At 33.0% G+C, this 15,915-nt stretch overlaps 1 protein-coding gene across 1 annotated transcript in view; it reads left to right on the forward strand.

Annotated features, from left to right (window-relative positions):
• The window catches only part of LOC118205429 (cubilin-like), a 140,862-nt gene that overhangs the window by 48,757 nt on the left and 76,190 nt on the right, over positions 1-15,915 (forward strand). The window contains exons 10-12 of the mRNA XM_085814393.1: positions 713-841; positions 8,344-8,574; positions 15,071-15,205. Of these exons, the coding sequence (XP_085670519.1) occupies positions 713-841; positions 8,344-8,574; positions 15,071-15,205 (495 nt within the window). The remainder of the gene's footprint in view (positions 1-712; positions 842-8,343; positions 8,575-15,070; positions 15,206-15,915) is intronic.

The raw sequence follows: 15,915 nt of genomic DNA on the forward strand, positions 1-15,915 counted from the left end.
TAACTCTGATGTCACTGTATTGCAGCGATATTGTGACATTGTACAGAAGAAGATAATTAAAGTAACTGAAGAAATGAAATAACAAATTAGGGATTTAAGTATTTCAACTTGCTTTTATTTATTTTAATGAATTTTAATCTTTCTTACATTAAAAAAATCGTAATTTATATATGCTGTGTCTAACATTAGACCTCCCTAAATTCAATGGATTACTATTACAGAAACTTATGTAGCTTGATCTGTAAACTGTACGAAAAAGAAAGACCAAGCATCATCTTTCTGTAAAACTTCAGCAGACATTCACATATACTCATTTAATAACGCTCATTATATTAATCCGGTAGCCTTATCTTCAGTTTTCTAAAGCATGCCATGGCAATGAAACACATAGCAAGAGAAATGAGATGCTTACCTAGCGTGATACATACTTACACAGAAGAAAATCAGAGTAAGATCCAACACTTTTTTTGTGATCAGAAATGAGCAGAACGTTTTGATTACCGCTCAGGAAAAGCCATTCAAATAACAAATGAATGCCTTTTCATCAAATAATCCACAAAGTTTGTTTATGCTGTCTAATGTATAGAAAACCATAACTTGAATAAAAAAATACTTTAGAAAGCATTTTTATTATAAAACTGTATTTTTGACAGATAGAATAGTTTTTATAAGAATTTGCTTACAAGGAAACTTTTTCGTATTATCTTTTAAGGTGTGCTCAAGTTCCCAGCTGGAAGTGATATTATAGCAATGAACTTCTTCAGTGATAGTTACATATCTGGATCTGGATTCAACATCGAGGTAACGCAGAGACGAAACACGTGTAGAGTTCCTGCTTCAGGTAACGTCTCGTTAATTCATATGATGAATAATTATAATTTTCTTGTTATCACTGATTATCGTTTTTTCACGACTCATAATTAAGGGTAGCTTGTTTTCAATGTCATAAATTTCATAATTAATAAGAATAACATTCATAGTTTTTAAGAAACTCGATGTAATGATTGATTTATTCATTACCATAACATTTGTCACAAAGAGTTACAATAAATAACTTTTAATGTAATAAGTTTTAAAATGCATTTTTACACAATAAAAGTACTTAAATACTCTTCTCGATCAACTCTGGAACGGCAAAAAATACTTTACATAGTCTTTAATACTTCGGAATGAATAAATTTTTGGAATTAGATCAAAACTCAGATTACACTCTGCATCTTCACGATAGGATTGTTATAATGCATAGTAATACACATTGGGTTTTTGGAATATTATATACAGCGCTCGAGTTGAAATATATACAGCATATAAGTAGGAAACCAAAGAATATCTTAAGCACTAAAAGATAAAAAGAAAAATTTAGAGTCACAGAGGTTTCAATACCATGATTAACTACGATATAGAAGATAGAACACTTCGTTAGATGCAGATGAGGAAGTCGAAGAATTCCTTAATCACTAATGAGTGCAAAGAAAACGGCAAACTCTAGAAGTCAAACAGAGCATTATGTAAAGAATGCACATAACACTTAGATATAAATATAAAGTCGAAGATTATCCTTACCATTATCGAATGTAAAGGAAAAGGTAAACTCTAGTCAATTACAGAAACTTCAGTAATTTAGAAATCTAAAATATTTGATTTACAGCTAAATTAGATTTTATCAAATTTCATTATATAAGATGTTTAAAAAATTCGAGTCACTTGATATCTCTTAAACGACTAATTGCAGACCCAAGTTTCCAGTAGAGAAATTAACCAAATAAGGTTAGGAATTTAAACAATGACAATGTTGATAACGTGATATATTTTAGTAAAAATGAAAGAAAACTAAAATTTTTTAAGGATTCGTGAAAGAAATGTGTCAGAAAATTATTATTCATAACCGAATTAATCGAAGTAAAAAAATACAAAATTCCTTCCTCATTGCAGTTGAACTTACCCAAGACTTCGTTACTTAAACATTTCGGCGACCGTATTAAAATTATGCTGAAATTATCTGCGCATTTTAAACTTTCAAAAGAATTTTAAAAAGATACCTTTTATATTGAAAAGATATGGTTTTAGAAGCATTCTTTTCAGAATACCGTTTCAGGAATGTTAAATTAAGTTTCGAAATATCATACTTAATCAAATTCTGTTTTCTAAGACCCAAAATTATCAATCTTTTCTTCGGATGAAGAATAATATAAGTTAAAAGAGTTAGAAAATTTTACCACCAGTTTTAACATTAAATAATTTTTCCATCTTTCGAAAAAGATTATAGAAAGCAGGATAAGAAAGTCTAGCTGGTAGCTTTCATTGCAAAGTCACCTGCAAAAATTTAAATTTCGTGCACTTATTTTAAAGAGTGTCACGCAACTAAAATTATCATTATCTGAGAGTTAAGTCATTATCTGAAAGTTAATTTCTTATATTGTAATCATAGATCTATGACCAACCGTTCGAAAGATATCTCTGTATAACAAAATTTAATACATTTTTGTTATCGATACTCCAATTGTTGAAATATAATATAAAATCTTTTGCGCTGATTTAAAATCCGCTTAAAATATTTTACTGCCTGGGATTACTTTTCTATTTATTAACTTTTTATTTTTTACATACCGTTATAAATATGAATAAATCGTTGCAATTAATAATTATCGACTATAATAATTTTCTCTTTGATTTTTTCGATATTTTTCTTCTGGTACTTCACTTTCTAGAGTCGATTAGCATTTTTAGAATCCATTTTCTTCTATAAAATTATTTCATCATGTATATATTCTGCTAGAAAAGTTACCATTGTTCATCACTTAAGGTATTTAGGATCTATACAGAAACATCAAGAATGGATTCCAGAAAAGGTTTTTCAAGGGATATATTACACTTCAATACCTTGAATTTTTCAGAAGTGCACTAATAAATTCCTTGTAATATTCTACTCTTTGATTACCTAAGAAATTTTATTGCACATTTTAACTAACTTTTACGCATCGCATTCAAATTTATTCAATAAACTTCCAAAATCCTTCTTTGAAGACCAATAAAGTATGCTCTACATAATTTTAACTTTAAATTTAGAGCAATTTGTTTTCAGAAAGCTTAAATTCTCTCCTCTCCTACACATTAATTTCGTCTGATGGAAAGCAGAGACAAGAACACTTGTAAGGATTTTAAGTTTTACTAACGTTTAATTTTATTTTAAAACTTTACTATCCTCTCTTATTTTCCATTTTCGGCCAGAATAAAAGCGAACAAATTTAGTTATGCAAATTAAGCCTGCAAACTGTTAAGTACACTCATGTCCATAAATTAAGGATAATGCAAAATCAGGCAAAGGAAGAGTTAGAAGCAAAAATTTGACTTATTTGTAAAGCTTATTTATTAAACAAAAGGTAAAGAGCAAAAAAAAGATGCTATATGTTTGATATTATTAAAAAAATTAGCGATTTTTTCTCCCTGGAGCAAATTAAAAAAAAAAAAAAACCTATTTACAAAAAAACAATATTACATGGTTGGTATGATTGTTAATACATTGTATGTCTCCCAGACGATGCAATACAGTCCGTACAACGCCTAGGCATGCTGAGTATCAAATTATCGATCTGATCTAGGGAGATATTACACCACTCAAAAAGCAATGCTCTCCGAAGTTCCGGTAGACATGTAGGAGGAGGTTGACGGGCTGCAACTCGTCGGCCAAGCATGTCCCACACGTGCTCTACTGGATTCAAGTCCAGTGAGAATGCTGGACAGTCCATACGGCTGATATCCTCCGATTGAAGGCATTCGCTTACGATGTTTGCACGGTGAGGACGGGCGTTGTCATCCATAAACACAAATTGTGCGTCCATGGCGCCCCGAAACAAACGTACATGTTGTTCCAGAATGATGTCCCGATAGATTTGGCTTGTCATGGTTCCAATTTGAACATGCAGGTCAGTTCTGGAACCCAGAATAATTCCACCCCAGACGAGCACTCCTGCACCACCGTAACGATGTCGTTCAATGATGTTTTCTTGGTGGTAACGGGTACCTGGAGCTCTCCATATGAAAGTCAGACGAGAATCAGACTGAAAGCTAAACCTGACTTGTCGGAAAACATCACACAAGCCCACTGTTGCAGTGTCCACAATGCATGCTCTCTACTCCAGGCTAACCGCAGGCGACATTTACTTGCAGTAAGTGGAACGCATCTGACAGGTCTACAAGCATATAGACCAATCTGCCCTAAGCGTCCGCACACGGTCTGCCTGGAAATTGTCGTACCAGTGGCTGAAGAGAGCTGACGAGATAGGTCTGAGGCTGTGCTCCGCCTGTTTCGTTTGGCAGTAATTGCCAAATACTGGTCCTCATTCGGCGTTGTAACTCTGGGGCGACCTGTGCTGTAACGAATACTCACATTAACATCATCTTGGAATCGTTGCAAAAGCCTGGAGATGACACTCTGGGCAATTCCAAGTTCGTCTGATACTTCCAGTTGGGTATGCCCACATTCCAGACGGCCGATAATTCTACCACTTAAAAAATCATCCAAATGCCTCCTTTTTGTCATAAATGCTTATAAAGCGCCCTGCGAACAATTTTACTTCTTTGCCTGTATTCTTTATATATCACTCGTCATTGTGACTCGTCATTCACTTTATATATCTCGTCATTGTGACGTACCATCGGTGTCATCTGGTTACTTCCTGAAATTTGCATGCGATTCTTGAAGATGTGTGTAGTGATTTTTACAGGTGATATATTTATTTTAGAGTTCGATTTCCGCGTGACTCCGAATTATCCTTAATTTACGGACATGAGTGTATTTAAGTTGTGGCTTTTAGCCAAGAGAGAGAGAGAGAGAGATAGCCTTCTCGCTGCCTTACCTCGCGTGCGCTTCTCTCAGTTTTTCTCTGCCTTTGAGGCCAAAACTTAGTTCTCTTTGAAACTTGAAGACATACTGTAGTTTCCGCATTTTGCTCACTACATACGTAAAGTTTCAAAAGCCAATCTTCACGTTACTAGTCTCTTTAAAATATCTGAATTTAGTTCTTATTTAATTTAGTTAGTTTGTAGTTCTTATTTTTACGTTTCAGAATAAAAATACTGGTCTTTCTATCCCGAAGTGTGGGAACAGCTGTAAACTGTGAAGAATAAAGGGTAATTAAACCCGCCTCATTTGTGTTGTATCTTCTATACTTGCACGAACATAGTTTAAAGTAAACTCCCTGCTCTTACTCAGGACTCCAGTATGTTTGCAAAAGCAATTAGAAGAAATAGTAGTCCTGATACACTTTCTGAAAATGCATTATGGGCTCAGAAAATACATTTTTAGAACCATAATTAATATCTTACTTTTAGGCTAGAGCTACTTAATATAACGTTTTTCCTTTTGTTTGCAAGCCCATACTTACAAAAATTAACAATATTTTACATATGCAAGTTGTGGTCAGTTGAATAAATTATCACTTCTAGTTCTTCATAGACTGTTTCGCATGGTTTATACCACTGAGACAAGTTTAATATTTTCATGTGGCTTTTGTATGTTGCAGTATAAGGAAATGACACTCATAAAATAACTTTTAAACAAAGAAGTTAGCAAGAATGCTTTTAAGCATGTTTCGAGAATTTTATGATGAGTCTCCATTCTTTAGGATTACATACGTGCTCTAAAATTTCAGTGTTGAGAGTACGTCATTGTAATGAACAAAGTATCTTCTTTTGGAAAAATGCTGCTTTAAAATTAGCTATTAGAACTTCTAATCAAACCTTCACAATTCTGTCCCCTTTCAAGAGAGGCTCTAAGCCCTTAAATTTTACTCCAGTATCTCAGTCTGAATTTCCAATAAATGGAAGTCGCTAAAATTGAAGTCTAACTGGATACAATTATATTGGGCTGAGAAAGTTTGAAAAAATGACCTTTTTTTGAAAAACATTTTTTTGAAAAACAATGTCATCAATAGAAACGAATGTGTCAATGCTTGTAAAACCCGCTTGAAGAAGCTGTTAACATTCTAACCGAAATAAGAGTTTTTGAAATGACATAACAATCGTTATAAAAGTTTTTGGTTTGAAACGTCTTCAATCAATTTTTTGATGACTATTTTCTTAATAGACGCAATATATCCCTATCAAGTAACTGGATGCGTAGTCCTTTCCAAATGTAAGTTTAGAGACATGTTTCTATGTAAGTTTAGAGACCTCTTTAACTTTACGGGAAAAAGAATAACTTCTTGAGTTATCTTGTGACAGTTTTCTAAAAGTTACTTTTTAAGATCACTCTTTAATTGACTTCTGGCTCAGTCTCACAAATGAATCTATGTTTTGTCAAAAAAAAAGTTTTACTACCTTTTGTAAAACGTATCTATGTGAGAAAAGATTTTCAACGTACATTTACCTGAAAGATAAATACAGAAACAGATTAAATGCAGAACAGAATCTAAGACTGAAACTGTCAGACATTGAGCCAAGCCTTGATTTTCTTTGTTCCATCAGACAGCCACAAATATCTCATAAACAGCTCTTTCAGATTAAACATATGCTTAATTAAGAACTAGCGGGTTTGTTGAATTAATTCTGAATTCATTTCCTTGTACCTATCATTACAGTTTTTATTCATTCTTGCAATTAAATGTTTTACTATTATGTTTCCGTTTCTTTACATGAACTGTTGTGAAACATGTGAAATTCTATCAAACTTTATTGTTTTCTTACCTATTACTAACGACTACTGAAGGGGTCTGCCAATTTCTTTAGGAAAAGGTTGGGAACCACTGAAATAAACCATTCCAATCCAATCTTACTCAATCATTGGCTGCTATACAACTAATGATAATTAAATTAAATGAATTCAGCAAGATGCATTAAATGTTTCATTTTAATCTGAGATACAATCTGTGTCATTCAAGCTTGTCACTTTTATGCATTAAAGTTCAGATGGTTCAGAAAATGGAGAACGTCTAGAAAATTAGTAAATTATTTTGAAGAAATAAAAATTGCAATATGCGAATTTTAATAAATCAGGATTTTAGAAAAATTTTCTTTTTATTTAATAAAGATGATTTTTATTGATTTTTATCATCAATTCTATCAACCATGTTATTCAGCCTTTAAATATAAAAAAATCAGAGCTGGTGGAAAGAACTGGAATCTGAGAATAAAAACCTAGAGACGAAGAGTGAGGGGGAAAGTTTTAGCATATATACCTATTATAAGAGTTATACTGTGAAACAATTTTGTTTATGAAACTTTCGATATAATTGTTTATTTTAAGAATATATAATACATTTTTTATATTGCAAGGAGTGTTCATATTTATTTATTTTTTCATTTGCAACTCCCTGAATAGTTCACATTTTTGAGCTAAATAAATTATAGCATACTATTTGCATGATTTCTTTTTGTATGTTTACCTGTTACGCTGTCTGTCTCTCAATCAGTAACTTAAAAACTCATTTATTCATTTAGAAACAGTAAATAATCATAATTATGATAAAGGTACTTTAGACAGAATTGAATTTCATATACAGTTCAAAATAAAATTTATGTAATATCTCTGCTAATCTAGGATCTTTTTCTCAAGTCTGTGTTTCATACGGCATGTTTCGCTTCTCTACAGATTTATCTATTTATTCCCGATACATACACCGATGAAAGTAAATCTCATAAAAATCTAATCCCAAAACGCAACAAAGCTGGAATAAAAACCAATTGATGCCGGGAATGAGGAGTCAATTTTCACTCTTCTTAAAATATTTTAACCTTAACAGAGAAGAAGGAAAAAAAGGGACTGACACTACAATTTTTCCTCCAAAAACATACTGTTATGAGTTTTACCTCGGTATCCTACAAACATGTGCTTATATTGTTTAATAATTAATTCAGCCCTAGAAAAAGTCACTGTCATTTAAAATTTTTTTAATTTTTTTCGCTTTTTTGGAGTGCTGCAAATCATGAGGAGTGGGGGAAGGATTTATTATTATTATTTGTATAGAAATCTTTTTGTTTTCCATTGATTTTCTGCAAGGAAGCTATATATATCTACAAGTAAGCCAGAATTTTATGTAGAATGCAAAATTGAATTTACATTTAATCTTTATTGCTGTTTGAAGTCACAATAGCAATGCAATAAAAATACCAGCTTTGCAGTTTCGGTTGGAACTTTGCCACATTTTCGAGTAATCATACACGTCAGTTCAAAAAGACATCTATACATGCATGCAGCAAAAGCTTACAGTGAAAATAGAATAGGAAATATGAATTATCTTAATTCAAAATGCTAGAGGATTTGATATAATAAACAAGAACATTTTAAATCTTAATTTTCAGCTTTCAGAGTGCCGAATTAAAGCAAATAATATTTTTATCTTTCAGAATGTGGAGGAGAGATCACCAGTTCAGCAGGGCGAATCACCAGTCCAGGCTATCCACGTTATTACACTTCAGGATTGAGGTGCCAGTACAAAATCCGGCGTCCAGATCCCAGTACTTGCACTGTTGAGTTGGATTTTCGCGCCTTTGATGTTGCCGTGAGTGCTGGCTGCAGTGAAGACTACCTGCAGTTGCCAGATCAGAGCAGGCTCTGCGGCAGCCAACCAACGCCAAGTAAGATTTGCTGCTGTCTTTTTACAGGAAATTTTTATCATGAATATGTGATGCTAATATTATTGACACCAAAAGACTGTAATTTTCAATTAACATAACTTCGCATTTTTTAATTTCCAGATAAAGATTATTTTATCGTCCTCTAAAAATATGTAAAAGCACATCCCCTTCGACGCGAAGACAAGGATGAAAAGCATTTTATACTTGATTGCGTTTCATAATTTATTAAATAAAAGAGGCAAGATCTTTTATTATATATAAATTCACATGAAATTAAGTTAATCATGAAAAAGCTAATTGCTTTTAGCAATTTAAATTCTATAAAAATATTATAGGTATGTTTAGGAAATTTATATTTTAAAAAACATAGATATAAGAACTGCAAGCTAGTTTAAATAACTAGAAAATTTCGATCCTTATTCCGCACTGTAAGGAATTTGTCTTCCTCACTATGTCCCTTTGGGGCGAAAATAATCGTACGCACAACAAGCAATCAGAAGATCTAAAGTTCAAATCGCAGCGAGGACATCAGTGATATTTCATATTTTCTGCTTCGTAAAGCCTAATAAACTCTACAGTATCGTATTCAATAAATAACAATTTCAGTGCAATTCAAAGACGAGTAGAGGTACAAAAGGGGGAAACACCAGAATTTTAGCACTGGTCGAGCAGGTATAGATCTACCTTAATAACTGCGTAGATTTCCAAAATTTTGATGGAGAACATCCCGGGGAATAACCCGAGGATCTACTACCCCTTATCAGCAAATCACTCGAGAGGACTTTCGCCTAGCCAGTATTTTTCGATTAGCCATTTAAGTGCTCCCATGCCACGCAGACACTATAAACATCTATGCCTTCTTTGGGACTCAAAACCGGGTTCATTGCTACAACAGCCAGCGTAGATAAGGACTATAGTGATCAAGCCGGCCAGAACGATCTTGCCTCGAGAGCGAAAATTATTTAATTTTTTATGAAAATTATTTTATAACTTTTACTTCTGAAAAAAAAAAAAAAAGAATGGCCTGATTCTAATAATGTTTCCATTTAAATCATTATTATGATCAGCCCGATATAATTATCATTTGCACAATCATTTAATGTAATCAAGTATAATTAATAAGTACAATTAATTTAGTATAATTAATATTTAAATGATCTATACGTTTGATACAAAGCTGTTTTTCTTGTTTTTTTAAATTAAAAAACATGAGTTTTAATAGATAAATTATAGTTATTTAAACTAGCTTGCAAGATATGCACTTGCTGAAATTAAATTTCACTTACCAGGAATTAATTTGATGAAAATATATGAACTTAGCCTAAATGCATTAATATTACGAAAACTTTTTACATGTAAGCAATCAAATGGAGAAAATTCTTTTTTTGAGCATGACTACGGTCAGAAAATACAATAAATTGTTCTCTTTATGGTCCAGTGATTCTGCATTCAGAGTATTTATTGTGTAAGTTGACTTTCAGAGTTCATTGTGTTTTCACTTTCCTCATTAACATCACCCTTGGCACATACAATAGATCTGACCTTTTGCTTCGTTTATGGTTCTTCTGAGAACTATCAAAACACACGATCATTAAAAAAAAGAGAGGAACTTTGTGTGGTGATAGGTTAAAGGCCTTAAGATAGTTTTCAATTTAGAAGAGATGACAAGGCAATGATTAATTAAAATTTTGATAATGACCAAAAGTCTCGTGTTGAAGATGCGTCTTGAAGATCCATGGTAAAAGCGATAGAGATGTATCTTAAATATCCGTGGTAAAATTTAAAAGCCTTGGTTACGATTTACATGACAGAAATTTGAAATGAATTGTAATAGTAAGCAGATATTCAACTCAAGCGTAAGTTTCCTTGTAAATTTATTAAAATACATGTAATGAATTCTTTCAGACTGAGGAGAAAAGGAAAAATATTTATATATAATGCGCATTGTGAATTACGAACAATTTTTATTTGTAACTCATGATATTACATGTTTTCCTATAATTATCCGGGTACAAGATTCAAGACATGTAGCACAATCAATTACAGCAGTAGCATAATAAATGCGAAAGAATGGATCTGAAGCAAACCATGTAAAGATTATCAATTGGACATATAATAAATTATGCTTAAAATCGCACTAATTTTAATAAAGTATATTATTAAAGAGTAAATTAAAGATTTAAATTATTTTGAAGTATGTTTATTGTTTTTAAATCACTCAGTCTGTTAATAGGTAGAGTTGTCATTTGAAAGAACATTAATCTTGCATCATGTTGAGTAGCAACACTCTGTATCGGAATGTAGAAAAGAAAGATTCGAAGTATTTTCGCAAAGCTTTATATTCTTGATGGGTCTGCTTTCAGTCACTATGCGAATTAATATTTTGTAATTCAATTGTCTTTTCCGCTACTAATTTCAATTTACCTGAATGGTAGCGCTGATTAAATGCGTTACTGAAACTCCCCCATGTGCAGAAATCACTCTGGGCCTGTGAGAAAGCAAAAATATTACAATTAAAAATACCTTACTACAATAAATGTGGGACTGCCGCTCAGATGGGAAAGTGGTTAGTGACTCTGTCATACTGAAGGGCCAGGGTTTGAATACCGGAGAAGGCATGGATATAATTTGCCCGTTCCTTCATAGGATACAACAGTGGCTCACCTATTAGGTGCCTCCATAGTACAGAAACCACAACTTCCGGCCTTAATATTGGCCAAAGCCTAAATGTCTAGAGCTCGCGATTAGCGGAAATGTGGGACTTCTGTATAAAAACAAGCATTCATATGTTGAAACATGATCATTCACTTCCAAAAGGGAAATATTGATGATAAACTTAGCTTCTAGGAATTATTACAAAGAAATTGGAGGCCATTCTTGTTAATATAGATTTACAAAAAAAATCTCACACATAATAACATAAAGGAACTAAACCAAGCAAACGCAGCATATACATTTTGAGATAATCATTTTTCCAAGTATATCGGATACAAAGACATGATCTGTATGAGACATAGAGTTACCGGCTAATCAAAAGAATTTCCTCTTCGAATTAGTATACCATGAATAGTCTCAAGATAAATTCAAAGTATCTTGTAGCATTAAAAAATTTTGGCAAAATTATATGTCTCCAAGATATCGCACACCCCACATCCATTTTTTCATAATACAATGAAGTTTTGTATGGATCATGTAGTTTCCTGACGGGTCACAAGTAATTGCTTTGTTATTCACATATTTTAATTTGGAAACAAGTAGAACATCCGAAAAAAATAATATTCAGAATATCCTCTTCTTCGTTATTAATGACTTTTTGCAATCATTTGCAATTTGCAACATTCTTAGCATTTCAGTTTCTAAACTGCGTTTGTATTATTTGCATTGAAAAGCTGTCGCTTCGTCAGTGCCCTATGAGCGCTGTTGTACGTCTTTCCCCGCCAGGCAGTGTGAAATTCTCGTATCATCTCTTTGTAAATCCTTTTTCTTCTATTTTTTCTAAGGAATGGAAAAGAAAATACCTTCCTCTAGCTTTTCATCTGTTTACAGCGTCGACCTATCGCTAACCATGACCTGGTTTAGGAAATTTTTCAGTCAACCACCTCACTGCTTTAGGAAGAGATGCTTCAGTATTGGGATATTTTTCCCTGGTTACATTTTAGTTCATTAACTACTCATGCGACAATACGATTAATCAGCCACTGTAATCTCCAGGCTGCATTCAGACTATGGTTTAAGTATTGCTAATATCATAATCAGAAGTTGCAAACATCTTCATAATATGTCCACCGGAAAAAAAAATCTCAGGATTTACGGTCAATTCAAGGAAGAGAAACCCTGTGCATCCTCTTCCCTAAAAAAATTGAGGATTTCTGAGGCCCAGTGAGGCACTTCACTGGCAAACCTTAATTTCTTTTAATTAGGCATTTACGATAAAATACATTATTACCACGAGAAAAGGTTAGTTAGTTCCGTATTTTAAGACAATAAAAATTAAAAATTAAAAATTTTTCAACTTTGTTCAAATGCGACGCTTTTCCTAAATCCAAAAAGGATGACCCACCGTACATTTATAAAGGCAAAAAAATGACGTTACGTATTTCACTGTGATTAGTGGTTTCCTTTCCCTTTATAACACACGTGGTTTAAACTTTAATGTTTAATTGATGGAATTTTTAAATCACATACCTCATACCAGTGGTTTCAAATCGGCAACCTGCAGACTTTGATAAATACTTTCTTCTTCTTCGATGGCTCGACAGTCCTGGAAGGACCCTGGTCTTTCCCAGAAGTTTTCTCCAGGCATCTCTACTTTTGGCAACCGTTTTCCAGTTTTTAACTTTAAAATATTAAGGCACATTAATATTAAAAGACTTTTTCGGTACAATCAATCTCCATCTTAATAAAATCCTCAAGTGAAAATTTAAAATTTAATTAAAACATTTTTATAGTATTAACAAAAACTTTTTATTTTATTTTAAAAAAATACGACTTGTCATCAACTTTCAGATTGTGCATTCGGCTCGTATGAATTTGTGTTTAAGATCACTGACTTATACCACGTTCGAGGGTGTCACGAGGTCTAATTGGCTAGCAATGAAGTTCTGGTTATGCTAATCTTGACAGTTATACCATAATCTGTATATTCCTAATCTCGCTAGAAACTGCTTTGTTCAAGGATAGACGTTATTCACGCGACAGGACGCGCATAAACTAGCCCAAAACTCCTACCACAAAACCCTGCTATTTAGAAAATTGCACATTATCTGATTAGCTAATACACTTATTGTTTTATATTCTACACTTATTGTGTTTCTACGAGTTCGTGGATTTGGAGTGACTGACGACAACACTTGAAGAAGAATGAAAACACAATTAGCCAGTATTACTCAGAATAGCTCCAAAAACACGTTTGCAGTCGTCGAAAAACTACGACAAACACGCTGAAACAATCAGCAACACAGCCTTTAGACTATCAGGCTATAATAGTGAAGATAGCTTCATGGTTTAAGCTAGCTAAAGTACAGCTCCCAAATCGGTCCGATTGTTCTCGGAATTCAACGTACTCTCGAGACTCTCCTTGCTACAACTCGCGACGCACTCGACGATACATTCGACAATGCACCCTTGTCGATGCACTGACTCGCGATACACTCGACACTAGACTACTACTCCGCGTGCAAGCAGGGTTTATGTAGCTTTTGGCCTGCCTTCGAGAGCATTCTGGACCAAACCGTAAGAATTCCAGAATGTTCTCCCTGTGTCTATGGAATATCGCCAATTTTATCGCCAAATCGGCGATTTCGCGCCAAATATGGCAACCCTAAACCCGCCTTGCGAGGAAGCTGTCTTACTGCGGCTGGATATTTCGTAACAATATTTATTTATTACCGAATATCAGGTAGATAATGACTTTTAGTTCATCTCACTTTCTATCTCTAGTCAGTGCCTTCATGAGAAGTTACCCTTTAATTAAGTGGGCATAGTTGCTGGCAGCCAACAACACCTTGCTTGGGCTGTGCCTTCTGAGAAAGATTAGGGTCCGAAGCGATATTTAATAGAATAAAATAGAAAAGGCACATTAACGTGGCTCTAACTTAGATTGACTAGGCGAAAGATGTTTGTTGTGTTACTAAAAGTCGATAAATGTATCAAGAACTTATGAAATGAACATTTCTTTTGCCATTAAAGCTTTGTTATCCTGTACGATGTAATCCTACAATGAAATCTTGAAAAAGGTTACAGCTTTATCATACAGGATGATTATTAATGCATTACATAATGCAATAGAATCCATTCACCCGGAACGCTTATTGATTTCTTCCTACTCAAATAAAATTCCGGTTGTTGTTAATTTATTTACATGTTTCTAAAACTTTTGCTGATTTAAATATAATAGAAAAGAATATTTTACCATTATTTTACAGCAGTTTATGTTACTTGCTTGTAGATAGTTATTTTATGTCGGTAAAAATAATGTGCAATTTAACATTAGTTGAACTGAAATAGGATATATTTTGTTTTACTCAAATTCAAAAGTAATGTGTGTCATCTTAGTTTAACATAAAATATAAAGGAAAATTCATGTAATTCAGTTTAAATAATATTCATAATTTTTTTAGTTGAAATAAAAATGGAATGTATGTTTTAGAGGATGAAAAATAATTTCACTTTTAATGTTGTCAAAAAAGTATGTTTCTCGTATTCCGTTTTACAGAAATTAGGATATTTTATTTTTAACTTTTTAACATTCATTAAAATAAAATACGATAAATAATGCATGATAATATTGGCTTAACAAGAAAAAGCGCAGTTATTTGGATTTTCCGTTTATTTGGATGAACTGCGTTTCCATTTACTCAGTATTAACAGTTCTATTGCATACTTTTACACACTAGGATCTTATATCTTTTCAACATAATGTTTAACCCTCTTGAACTTGCTAATGCAAATAATAGCACATCTTCTCATTTGCCTCATATTTCAAATTCCTTTACAGAAGCACTGGACTATTCTGCCTTTGGAAGTGATGTCATGACGTTGACTTTTGTAACAGATTCCATTGGGGCTGGGAGAGGTTTTGATATTGTCGTACGCCAGTTGCCAAATTCTTGCAGTATTCTTCCTCCACCACGTAAGTATGATTTGTCAAAGTGCCAAACGTGCTATGTTCTCTTAGACTAATAACAATAATCAAGGATAGCGGATTTTCAACCATATATACATAGTGCGAAGTCCGGAATCCAGACGTCCAGTATCCGGAATGTTGTTTTTAGAATTATTTTTATTCTTTACGACTGAGCATCAGGTATTTTTCATAATAAAACATATAGAGAAACCCGACTTTTAATTTCACATAGGCACTGATGTCGAATCATTATTATTATTATTTTGCTTTCATTACTGCATGACTATCAAATCACAGCTTGAGAAATAATTCATGCAACGATGTCTAAACAATTTTGCTTAATTTTTTATTTTTTATTTAAAAAATTGAATGCCAAAGAGCATAATAGTCTTTTATGTTGACATTACGCTTGGCGATGATTACAGCTAATTCTGGTGCGAAGTTTTTAGTGAGCTGGCGAGGAGAAATTTAGCAGAAATATCTTTCCATATGCACAAACAAAACAAAAAATGCAATTGTTAATCATAGGCCAAAAGATAACATTTAATACTGTCTGAATTGAGAATAACTGATTTGTTATTCAAAGACCAAGACCAGTGCCAGAGCTAATGAGACCGAACAGACTGGCAGAATGTAGGGAAGGTCAAATTTTAGAATTTAGAGAAGCAACGAGCAACAAAATTAAGGGCCGATAAAATCATTAGAATTTAGGGAAG

Source organism: Stegodyphus dumicola, chromosome 1, assembly GCF_044657685.1.
Source record: "Stegodyphus dumicola isolate Sdum_Otavi_A_Nest chromosome 1, ASM4465768v1".
Taxonomy (NCBI): domain Eukaryota; kingdom Metazoa; phylum Arthropoda; class Arachnida; order Araneae; family Eresidae; genus Stegodyphus; species Stegodyphus dumicola.